This window comes from Agelaius tricolor, unplaced genomic scaffold (assembly GCF_023055355.1).
Source record: "Agelaius tricolor isolate 1412-34295 unplaced genomic scaffold, bAgeTri1.0.p SCAF_6, whole genome shotgun sequence".
Taxonomy (NCBI): Eukaryota; Metazoa; Chordata; class Aves; order Passeriformes; family Icteridae; genus Agelaius; species Agelaius tricolor.
This window is the reverse complement of record NW_027269266.1, coordinates 21,332,384-21,350,286: the sequence shown is the minus strand read 5'-3', so window position 1 is coordinate 21,350,286 and position 17,903 is coordinate 21,332,384. Positions and strand designations below refer to the sequence as shown.

At 38.8% G+C, this 17,903-nt stretch overlaps 1 protein-coding gene across 1 annotated transcript; it reads left to right on the top strand.

Moving 5' to 3' along the window:
- The first annotated feature begins 2,582 nt into the window (after positions 1 to 2,582).
- FAM133B (family with sequence similarity 133 member B) lies at positions 2,583 to 17,814 on the top strand. The gene is made up of 11 exons (XM_071428999.1): positions 2,583 to 2,770; positions 6,377 to 6,474; positions 7,180 to 7,258; positions 9,465 to 9,539; positions 9,747 to 9,779; positions 10,174 to 10,242; positions 10,841 to 10,936; positions 12,113 to 12,160; positions 13,816 to 13,911; positions 14,196 to 14,240; positions 15,762 to 17,814. The coding sequence occupies exons 1-11, from the start codon at positions 2,747 to 2,749 to the stop codon at positions 15,846 to 15,848; spliced, it is 750 nt and encodes a 249-aa protein (XP_071285100.1). The 5' UTR covers positions 2,583 to 2,746; the 3' UTR covers positions 15,849 to 17,814.
- Positions 17,815 to 17,903: the final 89 nt, after the last annotated feature.

Here is a 17,903-nt window from a genome sequence, read left to right as displayed (position 1 = left end):
AGTTCCTAAGACCCAATTATGGAAAAGAAAATTATAGTAAAAAAAACCAAAATCCTGTAAGCAAAATACTAAGGTAGGAAAAAGTATAAATGTTACACTTCCCATTACCCACATAAAAGTTATTTCACTCTTTGCCTCAAAATTATCTAATGACACTAGGTGTCACATCTGATAGCACCACAGAAACAAATGTTCATTTAAAAATAATTTTAAATGCATTGTCTTTGTCTATCATTTGCCTGCCATTTACTGAAAAGGGAAAGTAAGATTTTTACAGTATCTGTGTGAGTTCTCATTTTGAACTCATCAGTTGTGTTGCTCTTCCTCCTCCCATCCCTTTGATAAACAAGATCATCTTTTAGTCTCCTAGCACACAGATGTCCTTTCCCTAAGTATTTTCATCCATTTTTAGAAATCTGGTTTGTCTGGCTGGACTTTCAAGCCTTCCCAGCCCAGGGAAGAAAAGCTAATTGGGGTCTAATTAAAATACTATGGAGTGCCTAGCAGAGGACTTCTTCCTCCCCAAAGCCTGCATAGGGAGGCAGGAAAGCAGGCACCCCTGCTTTCCTGCCATGGCAAATCTTTCTATTTCCCAGGCACCAGGCTCAAAGCCTCACAGCACAAAGTGTGGCATGAATAAACTCTCTTAGCTCAACTTTGGTCAAAACATGTCTGAAAAGTCATTCTGTCATGGCAGATTTGACGCAGCCCAGGCATTACCTCCCCTGCTTCAGCTGAGCCGAAGCTCCCAGAGTCCCGGAGCCTGACTGCTGTGCCAGTATGGGGACAGACAGACAGCTCTGCTCCAAACCTGGGCCATTCTTGAGCCTCCCAGGGCTGCCCCAGCACTGGGACAGCCTACACGTGTGCAGTGCCATGGGCCAGCCACCTGAAACAGGTAACTCCAGAATGGTCCAAATCTGAACATGCATTTGGGGCAAGGACTTCTCCATGCTTCACAAAAAGGATATTATAATAGATTTAGTAATACTCCTCATCTTCTGTGCATTTTAATGCAATTCATTTTTTTAGTTTTCAATGCATTTCTCCAGCATTGCAAGGCAGCTCAGGGAGAATTTCTGCCTGGTGTGTTTCCAAAGTAGCCATCCTTGTTTTAGAACATACCAGCTGTTTTCTGAGGAATAAAATTTCCCTTATGCACTACATTGCAATTTTGAGCACTAAATTTAATTTGAAACTGAACAAATTTTACTTGCAAATCAAGTATAGTCACTTTCTTAGTTTTCTTCTAGTTCCTCACAGGCTGCTCTTGGTTTTACTAAGCAATTTTGTATCACAAATTCCTGTGGGCTCACCAATTTTTCCAGCTCTTCCCAAGTATGAAGACAGCAAAGCTATTTCAGTAACAAAACTCATTTGTGCTTGCTATGATTAACATATTAACATGTGATTACTTTCCTCCATTTTTACAAAGCTGTGACTAATGTGCAGTAATTTTTAATGGTAATGCTTTGAGAAAAGGACATTTGAAATTCTGAGTTAACAGATCCAAATAACTCCCGGGCTTGTCTTAGCACTTCCATTAACCTAATGTAATATTAACCCTGCCGATATTACAATGCTTTCTTTTGCAGTGCAGATGGCTAGCGAGGGATGAGTACACACTTTGGTTTTCCTCTCTTTTTCTTATTTGCCCCCTCCCGCCGAAATAAGAGTCCCATCCAATGTCAGGACGGGCTGCTATTTCATAACACCTTAGTCTATGCATCTACGGAAGGCAAACGGAAAAGCGAACACTGCGGTTCCCTCTGTAACTGACCACCAGATGGATCAAGAGACAAACCTCTCGCTACGAAATCCTGCCCTCTCCTGGGAGGCAGATTCCAGACGAGAGCCCCGGGATACAATTGAGCGTTTACACTTCAGGGCTCCCCTTGCCAAGGCTGTCCCGGCGCTCGCCCCGCCGGCGGCTCCTCAGCAGAAGGGGGACATGGAGGTCCTGGAGCGGGTCCAGCAAAGGGCTACAAAGGTGGTGAAGGGACAAGAGCATCTCTCTTAGGAGAAAAGGCTGAGGGAGCTGGACCTATTTAGCCTCAAGAAGATACTTGAGAGGGGACCTTATTAATGTGTTTAAATATCTGAGACGGGGGTGCCAAGAAGATGAATCCAGGCTCTTCTCAGTGGTTCCAAGCAATAGGAAAAGAGGCAATGGACAGAAACTGATGCACAGGACATTTCTCCTGAATACGAGCAAGAACTTCTTTCCTGTGCAGGTGACCGAGCACTGGAACACATTGTCCAGAGAGGGTGTGGAGTCTCCCTTAACTGGAGATATTCAAGAACCGTCTGGACACAATCCTCTGTCATGTGCTCTAAGACGACCCTGCTTAATGAGGGAGGTTGGACCAGACGACCCACTGCGGCCCTTCCAACCTGTCCCATTTTGTGATTCTGTGTCTCCCCTCCACAGCCACTGGGCCATCCGAAGCCCTGCAGTAAAACTCCGCTGCCGTCCCCTTCCTCCCGCCGGGTCCCCGCTCTGCGGCCCCGCCGGGGCAGCTCAGGGCGGAGCGGGGCGGGCGCTGGCAGCGAGGGGCCGGCCCGGCGCGGAGGCGCGCGGCCCCGGCAGGCGGCGCTGTGTGGCCGCCGCCATCGCCGCTCCCGCCGCTCCCGCAGCTCCGCGGCCGAGAGGGGCCGAGAGGGGCCGCGGCTTCCCGGGCGCGGGGAAGGGCCCTGGGCTGGGCCAAGGCGGCGGCGGGCGGCGGCGCGGGGTCACGGTGGCGCCATGGGGAAGCGGGATAACCGTGTGGTGAGTAACGCGGCAACCCGGCTGGGCTCCGCCGCAACCGCGGTACCTCCGGGCGGGCCCCGGCGTGGAGGCCGTGGGGAGCCGGGCGCTGCCTCGGCCCGGGCGGGCCCGTCCGGCCGCCGCCGCGCTCCGATCGTTGGGAGGGGCAGAAGGGGCCGCCGCGGGGGACAGGAGCGGCCCGGTGCCGGCGGGGCAGCCCGCGGCGGGCCGGAGGCTGCCGGGGGCCGGCTGGGTACGCGGCGCCGGGACCGGGGTCCGGCCGTGCTTGGGGCGACAAAGGCGGGCCGTGCCCTGCGCCTCGCCCCGCCCGGCCCGGGGCGCCCGGGGTCTGCCGGAGCCCCATGCGGGTGGGTTGTCCCTCCCTCGGCACGTGCTCGAGGCTCCCTGGCAGAAGCTCTGATTGCCTTGTCAAATCCTGCAGCATCGTGACTGACGCCTGCTTTGTGATCTGTCGAGGGAAGGTGATTAAGATGCTGGCCTGGTCCGTACAAAAATAAAATGTTCCCAATGGGAGTTGCAGCAGTCACTGAAGTAGCTCTGATCCTAGCTAAGTCGCATTTCCTTAAACTTGGCGTTGAGCTGTACCTGAGAGATCTGAAATAGAGCTTTACACAGCCCTCTGCTGCCTCGGGAGCCAGCGTTCAGCAGGCAAAAAATGCGCTTCTACACACCTGACTGCAGAGCCTCAGTTCATACATAATCGAAACATATTCATCCTTCTATTTTTCTTTAAATGTTTTTGTACCAGTTAGCCTTTCACCTATTCGTAACCACTTACACATTGTAAGTTTGCTGCTGAATTTTAAGACTAAACACAAATCATAATACTTTTAGTTTTTTCCCTTTCTCTGTTTCTTTCTTGTATATGCTATGAGTTCGTACTCAGATCCATTCACATCTTTGCAAACCTTGGTGGAATAGTATAGTAATAGACATGAAGGACTCAGATATTGTATAGATACATGGCAAAGTCCCTTTTATGGCTTTGTTGACCTATCAAAAAAATGGAGTCTGCTAAGAAAGAGCTGACAGTGTATTGCGCTTCAAGAGTGGATCTATGGTTGAAATGTCCTGTAATGTGTATTTATTTACTCTTAATTTTCTTTTAATGGGACACCTGGGATATACCAATGCCAGCAAATCTTTATGTTCCTATATAAGGTTTATTATGCCATCATGGCATAATACATACTACAGACAAGTTATAATATAGGACCCTTTGCTCCTCATGTATGATCATAGAGATTTCTGCTGTTATTCTCTGCCATGTCCCTTCTTAAATACACCATTATTTTTTACTTTCTGGAGATGGAAAATAAACATGCTTTTTGCACATCTACAGGGTACTTGCAAGGCAGCAATAGTACTGCTTGCCCAGAGAACCCTGCCTGACTTACATTTCCCATGAGCAAGGAAGCTATGCAGCAAATACCTTGGTTAATACCTGCTTGAGCAAACTACCAAAAGACGAAAATTGATGTACAGATAATCGCTTTCTTTATTGAGGGTGCATTTCCATGCTCCTTCTGACTAGTGACATGCAGTTTGGCAAAGTAGTGTAAATACTTTTCAGAAATGTCTATTGGTGAAGTAATTCTTTATAAACAAACCTGGTTGAAATTATAAGAACATGTCTTAAGACATAAATTTCCTAATCCTGGAATATAGAGCAGTACACAGTCATTAAGTACTTGCTGTGGTAAAGTTAAAGAAAGCCAATGAAAGGAGGATGCTTCCTAGCCAGTTATCCAGGGGCAGTTTGAGCAAGTAGAAAATCAGCATTTGACAGCTGTAGCCTCTTCTGCAGGTAAAGACTTTTGTTGGGAAGTGGTGAGGTATTCATGACTTGTTAGCTCGGGTAGGAAAGTAGCTTATTTTTATTTAAGAGCAGCAAGAGACCTCATTTTTTTGGAAAATAATTGCATAAGAAGAGCTCTCAGATACAAATTTTTGAATGGTAACCAAAAGTCAGTGTGCTCACTGGAGTAAACTAAGTTTCAAGTGGATTTCATGCATTGAAACTTTCATTTTCTTTAGTGAACAGTGTTCAGATAGTGCTGTCCTGCATTCCTAAAGGAGCTCCTTTTCCACTCAAAGCTGAACTCAATTATTCATTTTTAGATTTGTCGTGCAAATGCTTTTCTAAGTGTTGTAACTACTTGAGTGCATACTTCCATCTGCTACTTGTTTCAATTGGCACACTCCTTGTTGATTTGCCATGTTAGTTAGCCTTTTTGTGTGAATTAAAGCAACAAAGCAAAGGCCCAAGAAATGGCAGTAAATGTCTCCTTAGAGTTGCAAAGTCAAGTTGAGTCTCAAAATGCTCTGCTTGAAATTTGGAGTCCTTGGATTGCTTCAGAGTGGTCCAGCTGGTGGATCTGAGCTAAATTTATGTGGGCAGTGCTTCCTTCCAGCCAGATGCCTCATCCCAGGCAGAGCCTGGAGTGCCTCTTCCAGGACCAAACACGTCCCCAAGAGCTGAAGGCCAGCAGCCTGCTTGCAGTCCAGTAGCCTGCTTGCAGTCCAGTCCAGAAACTCAGCATTGCTGTGGTCACTGCTGCTGCAGTGGGAGCAGCAGGAGGGGAGGCAGCAGCTGCTGCTTCTGACAGCTTCCACAAATGCTCACTTGGGGTGCATGGTGGCTTCTGAATGCCTGATAAAAAGCAGTGTTGGACATGTGAGAGCTACACAGATGGCCAAATCTTTGCTTTGGATCTACAAAATGTACTCTTTAAAAATTTGTCTCAGGTTGGGCAACCAAAGCAAGTCTTTTTTTTTTGGCTATTTGATCTTTTTCCTCGTCTCCAAACTGAACAGTAATAACAGTGTGTGTTATGTTCTGCAGAAGTAAAGTGTTGGGATGACATAGTGGTAAAAATAAATGAGATAAGGGGGTATATGTACCTCCTTTTCACATGAAAACAATATTGCTGACATAAAAAAATATGGAAGTTTTTCCATTAACTGGTGAGGTAGACTATGAATTCTAAATTTTAATTTAATCTTTTGTAACACAGAGAGGATGCATAGGTTTGAAAGATGGAATACCTCATAACATTGGGATTATGTATGTTTGGGTTTTTTGAGTTTTTCCTCCTTTAAATAACCATACCTCACAGAATTTTGATACATGTATAATTGTATCAAAATACCACTGCTTGCTTGTTTTAGTGCAAGAAATTTCATGCAGAATTTAGTGACTCTCGTCAGCAATTTTGAACAGAACTTTAAAGGCATAAGATCAGTTGTCTCAGAGAGGGAGAGCTGAAATTTAATTACATTTTCTATATCCTAAGGAAGAGTATTTCAGAAAACACGATACTATTCTTGTTTACAAAATCATTGCTTAAGGAAGGGAATTGTTGGAAGGAACATGGAGTTTTTGGGGATCAGTTCTTTCTGCCACAGTATGACTCCAACTGAAAGCACTTACCTAAGTCTTTCTGCCAGACTGAATAAACTTAGTTTAGCTAAATCTTTTATATTCTTAGAAACAAGTCAGAATTCTTTTTCAAGGTGTGATAGAAAGTTTATGTGAAGAACAAGGTATTTTGGTATCATAGTGTAACTGATGAATTTGGTATTTCTTCTTGTTTCATATTCAAGGCTTATATGAATCCCATAGCTATGGCCAGGGCACGAGGTCCTGCCCCAAATTCAGGACCAACAATACAAGACTACTTGAACAGGCCAAGACCAACATGGTAAGTAGGACTGCCTGTCTACCTTTTTGACCTCTTCAGTAAAAGATTTGTTCCTTCTTACTGATGCCTACATCTTTCCCAGAATATCCAGTAATAGATTTTAAAAGATTTCTTGTGCTGGCCAAGCTATTTTTTTTCTAAACATGTATTCAATCTCCTCTTTTAAAAACAATAGAATATCATTTTGAAATGTATATTTCTCATTTGTCTATATTTTTTGCAACAGTTTCTCAGAAGAGGAAAATGTCATTTTACCTCTTGCTCAAATTGTAATACCTAAACCTTGTAGATATATTTAATTTGTAAACAAATTAATCTCTAAAAGAACCATTTTGCTGGTATATTCTTATCTACCTATAATCCAGTCTACCCTACCCAACAAAACCATCACTTTGAGATATTATCAACTTACTTTATGTTCAATCCCTTTGCCTGCCCTCATGAGACAGTAGAGAACAATTTACCTAATTGCAAAGTTAGCTTTAGATCTTTTGGAGGGATTTAACAACCGTACTTAAGTTATTAGGGTTAGGTTACCATATGTGTAACATCTAAGATGCTTTCATTCTTCTCTTGGAAGTTCAACCAAGGCTAAACTTCAAAAAAAACTACAGAAAAGTTAGACATTTTAAAAGGTATTTCTAATTGTAAAATTAAAAATTTATTTTTAAATTAAAAATCGTGATCTTCATCTTTTTCATACAGGGAAGAAGTGAAAGAGCAACTAGAAAAGAAAAAGAAAGGATCCAGGGCTTTGGCTGAGTTTGAAGAAAAGATGAATGAGGTTGGTAATATTATTAGCTATTAATACATGATTCTTTTTATCTAACATGCTACTTCTGTTATTATTTACAATATCAAGTAGCCATAATATTTCACTTCTCTTGAGCTTCTAATGAGTAACTATTTTGTTTCATTTATGTTGGAAATTGCGTTTACAACTTAACCAGTGAAGAGCTACTTTCACTTCAGAGAAAAAACTATATAAAACATTTTTTAGATTGCTGGTGAATAAAACCTGATCTTGTCCCAAATGTAAATATATTTATACAAATGCATGTGTTTATATCAATAAATTAAACAGTGCATTTTCAGGTATGATAAGCCAAAGTCTGTTGTGCTAATATTCACTTGTTTAAGGTCACAGAATCCAAGTACAGTGAAAAAAAACGCATTACTGGAAACAGATGTCTTTGGCAAGGAATATACATGTAACATTATTATGGGAGAAGGCACAAAGAATGGCTTTCAGTCAGATAGGACTATGAAGCACTTGTTTTTCTCTCATCCTAAGCTGATTACAACATGTGCTGGTTTCCTGATATAAATGCAGCTGTTCTGATGTTTGTGTTATTTACCTACTGAAGATCAGCACAGTATAGAAAGTTTCACATGTAACTCCTGTTGTATACAAGGGAGAAATTAGTATACAATGAATTTATTTTGTTTCTGTTCCTTCTTGGGTCCTGGTATCTTGAGATAAGCTTCAGTAATCTTCTTCATCATTGTGTGTAAGTTTCTGGTTGAAGTAGATTACACTCCTCCTCTGTTACTGGAAGGGCATAGTACCCGTAGTACTTGTTGTACCTTTTTGCCTGAGAAGTTGTACCAGGATGTGGAGGGCCATGGGGTGCTGTTCTGGGAGGATCAGTTGTTTTGCACTCTGAGTTCTAGCTCAGTGAGTTTGGTTTAGTATTCTATAATATTCCTTTCCTGATTTTATCTTTGCTTAATGTGAAATGAGTGAAACTGGCATGCAGAGAAGCTACCAGACTTTGAGTATGGGATGCACAGAATCATGAAATGGCCATGAGTTATTCCTGAAGCTTGTAAGAACAAATCTCTGAATGCCTGAAAAGATCACAAGTCTCTGAATGAGCTGCTGTCTCCCTATTTGGGAAGAGTTGTCTGACAGCTGTCAGACATTTCTGTTTAGAACATAACACTAGCGCAGTCTTTAAAATAATGAAGCACAGGCTGTTGTGAGAGCCCCCTCAGAGAGCTCTGGGTACCTGGTATATCAAAGTACACAACCCACAGATGCTGCCTTGGTCCATGGAAGCACATTACACCACATTACACACAGCACTGCTTCCTGGCTCATCTGCCAGCCCCTCAGCAGCTCTGTTCAGCTAATTCACAGTGTGCTGATATGGGGATCTATGTATCATCCTGCATTGCACAAGTTACTTGACTCCTGATATTTCTGTCCCCTCAGCACAACATGTGGATCATCGTTGTTTTGCCAATACAGTACCAATACAGCTGTATTGTGAGGATCAGAATAATAAAGAAGGGAGCACATGATGTGTCTGACAGTGAGATTGAACCTAGCAGCCTTTGAATTTCATGGGGGCAATTTGGATATTTCAGAGCTCTTTAAGAGGGGACGTTTTAGGTAAACCTAGAGACCAGATGGGGAACTGAAAAGGAGGAATGAGAGGAGATTTTTATTCATTCATTTGGTGTGCTTGGCCTAACAAATAAGAGTGTTTCTATGAAGATGTGTATAGTAATTTGATAAAATTATTGCTGACACCAACAAGGCCCAGAATACACACTAGAGACACCCATACCTTAAAGAAGGGCCAGGAGAAGTTGTCATGAAGTTTTGTTTCAGGTGATTTTTAGAACTAATACAAAATCATAGTTTTTCTGGTAGGGTACCCTGGTTTTCTAAAGTGCTCTAACAAGAAGACTGTGATACAAAAGCAAAAATTCCATAATTGATGACCTTCAAGTTAAATGGCAATCTCTTAAAGCCAAAAAACTTGAACATTGTGTTAACATTAACACTGTATTTTGCTAAATAATAATCTTCTGTAAAATCAAGTGTATTACAGCTTTAGTTTACATTATATATTGCTTTGGGTTTTTTTTTGTTAAAAAATGGGTTTTGTTAAAATTATAATGTCAGGTAGAGGAGAGCTTAAAAAATACTGCTCAAGAATGACCCTCCCGTTACTGTTTCTGTTTGGTTTTGTTTTCAGAATTGGAGGAAAGAACTGGAAAAACACAGGGAGAAATTACTGGGTGGAAATGAGAGCTCTTCCAAAAAAAAAGAGGTAAGTTGTTTTCAGTTGTATACATTCTGTGTTTGGGACTGGATTTATCACCAATGCTGCCAATTGAATTCACAGAATTGAATTGCCAATTGAAATTCACAGAATTTCATAAATACATTTTAAAAGCCAGCATCAAAGTTCATAAACCTAGATACATGAAAAAATAAAAACATGCTAAAGTAACATTTGTTTTGTTCTATTTTTAAGAAAAAGAAAAAGGAAAAGAAGAAGTCTAATAGGGTGAGCAAAATTTTCAGTTTTCTGAGCTTTTTTGCTTTGGGGTTGTTCCTGTATGTCATTTAAGTTTTCCTGGAAAGAGAAAGTATAGCTGTAATTTTTATTTTAGATGATAAATTAACTTTTATTAAAAAGGGTTTGCATATATTTGGTACAAGGAAAATTAAAGGGAGAAAAAGGGCTTTAAATAGATATTATTAAAAGAAAAACATTAGAAATGGTTTAGAAGTTTATTTAAGAAAAATCTATGTAAGACCAGCTTCCCAGAAGTAAAATTGTATTGGTTATGCTTTTAAAATGAAGACATTTTAAAGGGAGTGTTTGAATAGGCTTTTGAGTATTTGCCAGACAAAATGCTGCATCTCACAAGCTTCACTTTTTGTTGTATTTGGTCAAGTTGTCTTCATCTTCCTCTTCTTCATCAAGCTCTGATTCTTCCAGCAGTTCATCTGATTCAGAAGATGAGGTAAGAGCTAACCTACTGGAATCTATCATGTGTTGTTCATGAGGTTTATTTAACATAGATTTTGATAATATGTTTTAGAATGTTTTGAGGGGCTGGTTTGGATAAAACCATTTAGTTTTTATGAATTTGGTATATATAATAAAGTAATGAATTTTAGACATATGTATCTGGTTAATAGTTTCTGTATGAACACCACAGATTTTTGCATCCTGGCTTGTAAACTGGATCCATTTTAACACTGAATTGCTTTTCTAATAAAATCCCCTATCTAATCAATAAAATGCAAAAATACCATTTTTACTTTCTAGCAAAAATCTTTGTTACAGATAATCAGATTCTGCAGCATACATCTCAATAATAAACAGAATCTAGAAAACCTGGATTTTTCACTATTTATTCAATTTATTCAATGCAGAAGAGTTATTAAGGTCCTCCACTAAAAGAATCAATTGTAGTGTGCTTTATTCCTCAGGAGAACATTGTAACATGTAGGAATTTGATGTTTCCTTTTCTTTACATTTAATGTAAACCTTTAATTCTAGTGAGAATAAATTCAACTTTGTGTTTTTCCTTCTTTTTTTACAATATTTATGGATAGGATAAAAAGCAAGGGAAGAAAAAAAGGAAGAAGAAGTATCGCTCCTCACGGAAATCTTCAGCAAGCACAACTTCAGAATCTGAGTCAGACAGCAAGGTAAATATGCAGCTGTGTTGCTCTTGGAAAGTTTTCTTGGTGTTATAAAACCATAAAGATTTCTGACTTTAACATATTGATATGGATTTTCATCTTCCACGTTTATAAGCCATGTGTTCTCACAGGACTTGAGCTGCCCTTGTATCTCCCACATGCAGTGTGGAATCTGCCTCCACTGGCCACATGCCTAGTGGAAGTAATTGGATCTTTAGAAAATGAACGGGCTTTATTCCAGCAATTTGTAGTCATTTTTCTGAATCCAGACATATGCAGCTTTTTTGCTGCTCAAATAATTAGTTTTTATACTTCATTAATACTTAAAATGTCTTCTGAATATGCAACGTAATTGAACACCATATCTGAAAATGCAGGTATTGCTGGATAGCAGTGGCCAGAACATTGCCTTTCTAAATGTCTAAGTACTTTCCTGTTGGACAGCTGAGCCTTTCCCAAATGCATATTAAATTGAAGTTGTCTTTTTCCTTTTCTGAAGTATAGCAATGTAGGTACATGGGCTTACTGAATGAACAAAAAAGTGAAGATATACAAGGCAGCTTGTTCTGTTATGTTAGCATTTTTCTGTCTTACAATGTATAGTCACTGTACTTCTTGCTTAAATACTAATAATACAGTGAGTTTTTAAGATTCTTTGTGTAGACTTAATCACAGGCTTTTACTGGAATACTTAATTTGGTGGGATATAAATTGTAACAAATGACTGCTTGCAGACACCTGAATGAATTTGTGCTAATGGGAGGTCAAAACTTCTGCTACGTAAAGGGACCCAGAGATACCCTTACTGCAAAAAACTCTGGGAAAACACCTGTTTAACCTGGTCTGATCAACAGAGATGGACATGGAAAATGAAAAAAGATTCCCAACTGTTACATGTTACATATGGGTACAGCAGTGATAGCTGGTTCCCAGAGGCTTCTCTAAGTGTTCTGCAAGGATGCTGTTACCTCATTCCATACAGACCTTCTCATGCTGCTGAATCAGGAGATTAGCAGCTGCATCAAAATTACAGCTTTTTCTATTATTCTTCAGTCAACTGCAAGGTAGAAAGAGTCTTGAATTACCTTCAACAGACATAAAAAGACTATTGGTCAGACTGTTTGGAGATTTCTTCCTTTTTCATTAAATGATTTTGTTGTGTTTGTTTTCCTTTCTATTTAGGATAGCACAAAAAAGAAGAGGTCAAAGGAAGACTGTGAAAAAGAGAAGGTATTTTTATTCTTCAAATCCTTCAATCAGAACTGCATATTGCATACATAATAGATATTTCTTATTTTAATATTGAATGCCTCACTTTACATCTATGGAAATTTTCTGTCCAAACCCACACAGCCAGAAGGTATTCAGTGCACCCAATTTGAAGTAGAGGTTTAGTTGGATTGAGTTCCTGTTTTGGTAATTATTGTATGAAAACCACTGGATCTGTTCTTGTTACAAAGGTAAATTGGAACTGTATCTAATCTGCTATAGCAGATCAGCTGCATCCTTAGTGTTTTGGGGCTTACCTTTAGCTGTCACATGGAGCTAAAAATGTGAGTGATTATATTTTCAGTGGCACACCTGGTAGGTTATTGACTTGCTATTGTAAATTAAGAAATATAAGCAGAGAATCTCTTTATCTAAGTGTAGTAATAATTATGGATAGTATACTTATGACAGCTTCAAAGAATTGGGGAGAAAAATATATTAACTTAAGAAAAATTACCTTATTCTGTCATTTTTCTAAGCATGAAAATCCTCTCTCCTACCCACCACCACACCATTTTGTACACTCATCCATTATCTTTAATAGAAACAATCTAATTGACTTCAGTTTTACTTATTTGTACACTGTGGATAAACCAAAAATGCTTTCAGAGTCCACCCTAGTCTTTCTCTCCAGTTACCTTTCTTTCTTATCACGTTGGCCTCTCCTGCTCTGGTCAATAGTATTGATGTTGATATACAAACTCTCCATTGCATAAGGCAAAGGTACTGATTTCCCCCCTTGCTCCTGCTTCTATTTTACAGTGTTCATTTCCCATCTCATCATTTTGAATGGCTTCTGTTTGAATACCAAGTATCTACCATGGTCCCTTACTGTAGCCCTACTTTCTTTCACACATCCTCTGAAAGGAAAGGGCACTTGGGGACTAGAGGTTTTCCTTCCCCTACCTGCAGATGCCCCATGTGTCAGATGGGCTGCATCCTGTACTTGGTCATGAGATTTTTTCAGAAGTTTCTGGTCTTAGAAACTGAGCGAGAGAAAGTACCTTCAGTCTTAGGAACACATTGCCTTGTCCAGAGCAAAGGAAGTGCAGGGAGCAGATAAGTAGCTCATCAGAACAATCTCACATAGCATCAGGATTTTAAAAAACTTATCTTTTAAATGCACTGGAGTGAAATATGATGTGTTGAAAGTACAGCTGGCAGGGACAGCTTGTTCTGGTTCAACACAAATACAGAGGTAAATTTTTCTTTCATGAACAAATCAAGAGTCTGAAGCTAAAGTGTTTGTATGTATATATTGAGACATCTTCAGTTACTATTACTTAAAAGTGGTGAAATGTTTTATTTTCCAATGCTTACTCCTCCATGTGTTATTATTTAAAATAAGAGACTGTTATTATCCCTCTTGCTTTCAGACAGTTGCTGTATCTTGGTAACAAGGAAAAGGAATATACAGAAAATTATTATTTTCACTAAAAGTTGATTTTAACAGTTTGGTATGGTAATTTGATGATGGTGATGGAATTAGTTTAATGTCACTAATATTTTAAAATATTTCACAACTTAGAGGTGATATTTCAATCTTAAATTTTAAGCAGAAGTTTTATAAAATGTGAAAAGTCTGACTTTACTCACAAATGTATTATTTTGTGTAGGAAGGTAAAAATCACCACAGGAAAAGGAAGAAGGCAGATCGTGGTGATGCACCTTTATCGTCAGAATCTGTATCTGAATCAGACCAGACAGAGGAGGTCAGTGTGAATCCTCAGTTTCAGATGTTACAGTGTTTGTAGCTTAGTGATTCATGAGCAAATCAATGAACTAGCTTAGATTTAATACATTGTTGCAACTGTTCTGCACTGTACAAGTGAATTGAAGAGTGCAGTGCACTTAAAGTTGTTTGTATTTTTCCTTTTAAAATAAACTTCTATGGATTGTTTAGAAGTCTAGCTTCTATCACCTAAGAGTAATTTTGAATTAATTTTCTTGAGAATCAACTTTTTATGGATACTACATTTGGTTTAATTTTCTTTAGGTGCAAGCAAAAAAGAAGAAAAGCAATGAGGAAAAAGAGAAAACAGCAAGTATCCCTCTTACTCATTCTGTAGTTTTAGGATATAAATACTCTGTACTTGGTCAATTTCCAGTTTCACATTTTTCACAAATACAAATGTTTCATAGCAATAGTCTACTGTTACATCTAAATTAAAATAAAAGTTTCTCTATTTACTTTCTCTGTTGTTGAATTAAAGAAGAATTTGCCACTCTTTTACCTATATACAACTTGAGCACTGTAGAACATATTTTATTCTGTATCAGCGGCTTAGAACTACTAATACCTGTGTGGTATCAAGTAGGGGAGCAGTTTGCCACACAGACAGACATCAGGGCTGTTCCTTCATTAGCATTGTGTGTAATTCCTTGCTAAGCCTTCTCTGCCACCATGGAAAGGGCCTTAGGACAAAACTGCTGCAGCATCTATGTCATTATAACTCTTCTCCCAACCAGAAAAAAAGCTGCCAGCAACTGGCTACTTTTCTCAATATTTTTTCTTTGTATCCTTTGGTGAAAGTGAGAGGAAGGTTCAGCAGTGATTTATATGGAATCCAGATTTAGCACATGTACCTGAGGTTCATTCCTCAGTTAGGAGTATAGTGGGTTTGGGATCCTAAATGCCCGTTTGAGATGTCTTTGTATCTGTCTCCCCTGTCAGCAGCAGTGTTCCTTATCAGGCATCTCAGCTGTCCACATGAGGTAGGGCAAAGGGAAGGTCTACATTAGTACCTAAAAATACAGGCATAGGAGTATCAGTGATACTCAGTACACATTTTTCCATAGAACTTGCTTGTTTTTTCAGACTCAAATGAACTGTTTGCCATAACATTTTTAGTGATTGCTTTTGGTCTTTTCATAAAAGATTTTTATGTGTGAGGAATATGTATAAAACAAAGCTTTAATACTGATTGTTTCATTTATGCAATGCCACACCTATTTGAGAATTTCAATTGAAATTCTGCTTTCAAAAAGACAAGATTGCATCTTTGAGCTTCCATATTACAGTGATCAGCGTACTACCTTTAGGACTGAATAGAGTAGGGTTAATTTGAGTGTATGTATATTTACAGCTGAGATCATAATTGTTTTATTTTAAACAAGGTACAAGTGATAGTCTAGCCAAGTGCAGTTGAGCTATTTAATTTTACACAGTGAACTTAAGCACTTACTTTAAAATCTATAAAGATCCTGGTTATTCCCAAATCTGTCCCTACTGGTCAACACTTCCTTATTACTTTCTCAGTAATCTGTAATGCTCTGAAAATAATTTAAAATATTAGGAAATGTAATAGTGACAGTGATCAGAGTGATCAAAATAGCCATACCATGGTGGAGATAAATTTAAATTGAAGACTGCTCATAATAGTGCAAATTGCCAGGTAAAGTATTTCTTTTTGTGATTTCTGAATAGGCTTCTGTAGAAATCTCTTTTGAAATGTCTTTCAAAAGATATCCTTTCTGGGTTCTCATTTTGCATTAGCAGAATGTAATAGATGGCAATTGTATTATACAATAACTTTGGTTTGTGTTTTTTGGTTTTTTTTAGGATAAGACAAAAAAGAGAAAGAAGCACAAGAAACATGGTAAAAAGAAGAAAAAGAAGACTGCTGGTTCAAATTCAGATTCAGAATAATATTTTAAAACAACCGGAGACTATCAACAGAAGTGCAATGACTAAAGGAAACTTAAACTGTGAAATGACAGCAAACTTTACCAAACTGCATGAGTTTTCCTGTGTTTTAGAAATATTCCTAATCTCTCAGTAGCCGGCCAGATGCAGCTGTGCTGGGAAAGACCATTGTTATTGCCTGCTGCTTAATACACGAGGTACAACTTTGATAAGGTTTCAGTAAGCAGTGTTAGATGTTTGAGGCAATATGAGATGGTAGGCCACCTGAGGTGTAAAATATTGGAAAATAAGAGTTAAACTTTTTAGATAGTAAAAATAGTCTTTTAAAGCATTAGTCAAAGTCTTTATTTGTAAATCAGGACAAATTAAATCCCAAGTTCATCCTGCAGGTTAATATTATGCATAAACTACAAGCTGGTGTCTGCTAATGGAAAATTAATGATAACATTTAAAAGGCTGCCTTTGTAGAAATGTGTATCATCTGCCCCATTACCATCTCCATGCTTATGAGAAAGGGAATGCTTGGTTACCTGAATAGGGTGCCTTTGCCTTTGATTCTTGCAAATCTTTGCTACTTTTAATCCATGCATCTCTGCATTCCTGGGAAGCTAGAGCTATTGCCGGCAGACTTTTCTGAATGAGCAGTTTTGAGCTTCCAAGCATGTGCTTCTGCATTAAGCAAGAGCAATGACATTTTGCAGTATAACTGACAGTCAAAACCTGAAAATTTTACCTCTGCTTTTTCAAAACAGCGATAGACCTTTGCTAATAAATATGCATATTTCATTTAATGTAATTTTGGTTTAATTGAAAACTTCTTGCAAACACTGGTAGCTTTCTTTGCATTATCTTTAGAATTGTTTTGCATGATTTGTACCATTTTTAAATTAACAAAATGCAGGTAATCATTTGTTGTAACCAGTTCTATGAATTACATTTCACATGCAGATTTTCATGTATGTATTTAGTTATAGTTAAGTTCATTGCTGTGTTTAAGTGCACACTTGCTGAAGTTATTTAGCATGTAAAAAGCAAGGTTTTGATACCTTAACAGCTTCATATTGAAGCTGATTTTACTCTGAGCAAGTTCAGTGGCAGATCTGTTATGTGACGTGTCTTGTTAGATAAAAAAACTACTGCCAGAATCTCATTAAAGATACTGTTTAAACAGTTTGTATTTATATTTTTGTACTTGAGGGCTACAGAATGTTGACCTAACTCATAAAGCTGTTTTACTTTAGTTTAGTTGCTTTAGATAACTGAAAAAAAGCTTTTTTAAATTAAATGTGCCCACAAGAAAACATGAGCAACCATTTGATTTTAGTTTACATGAAATTCTCACTACATCTTCCATTGAAATACTGATTGCTGGGCCTTCTGTTAGCCTTTAACAAATGCCCATCCATCCCAGGTAGTCAAATATAGATTGTATTTTTGATCTATCCCTTTTTTCCATTGCACAGGTGCTAACTTAGAACTTACCTCTATTGCATATGATGTTTCAAATGTTGTGTTGCCAAGAATTTCAGGACTTTCAAGACATTATTAGTCTGCAAACCATAACTAAAACCTGTGGGAGAAAGGTGATTTCATATTGCCATTGTACAGAGAAATTGTCTTCAAGTTCTTGGGAGAATACAACCATTGAGTTGCAGCAATGTGCATCTAAACAATAGTAATATTTTCATCAACTATTTTATACTCTTGGGCTTGATGTTACCAATTCTAAACACTCTTGTCAGTGAGGTTAAAATAAAGGTGATATGCAGTGAACAGAGGGGTTTGATTTGGGGTTTGTGTTTAGTTTTGTTGGGGTTGTTTTAAGTTGTGGTGTTGCAGTTTTGGTAAAAGAACCTGTAATGAACCATAGCATAAATGCTCTGTCCTGTGTGATACCTTTTTTGACTTTTACACAACCACCTGCCACAGAAAGAAATAAAAATGGAAATGAGACCCAGTCTTCCAAATACCTAAGCTGGTATGTAATTTTAATTGTGTGACTGTAACGATCTGTTCTGCTCAGCTGTAGGCTTGGAGTGCTGCTGTCATGCTCGGGAA

What these genes read in the sequence shown, in the direction of transcription:
- FAM133B (XM_071428999.1), top strand. Translation starts at nt 2,747, where the DNA reads ATGGGGAAGCGGGATAACCGTGTG. An exon ending in AACAGGCCAAGACCAACATG is followed by an intron (nt 6,475 to 7,179) that starts GTAAGTAGGACT and finishes TTTTTCATACAG; the next exon opens with GGAAGAAGTGAAAGAGCAAC. An exon ending in AATCAGACCAGACAGAGGAG is followed by an intron (nt 13,912 to 14,195) that starts GTCAGTGTGAAT and finishes AATTTTCTTTAG; the next exon opens with GTGCAAGCAAAAAAGAAGAA.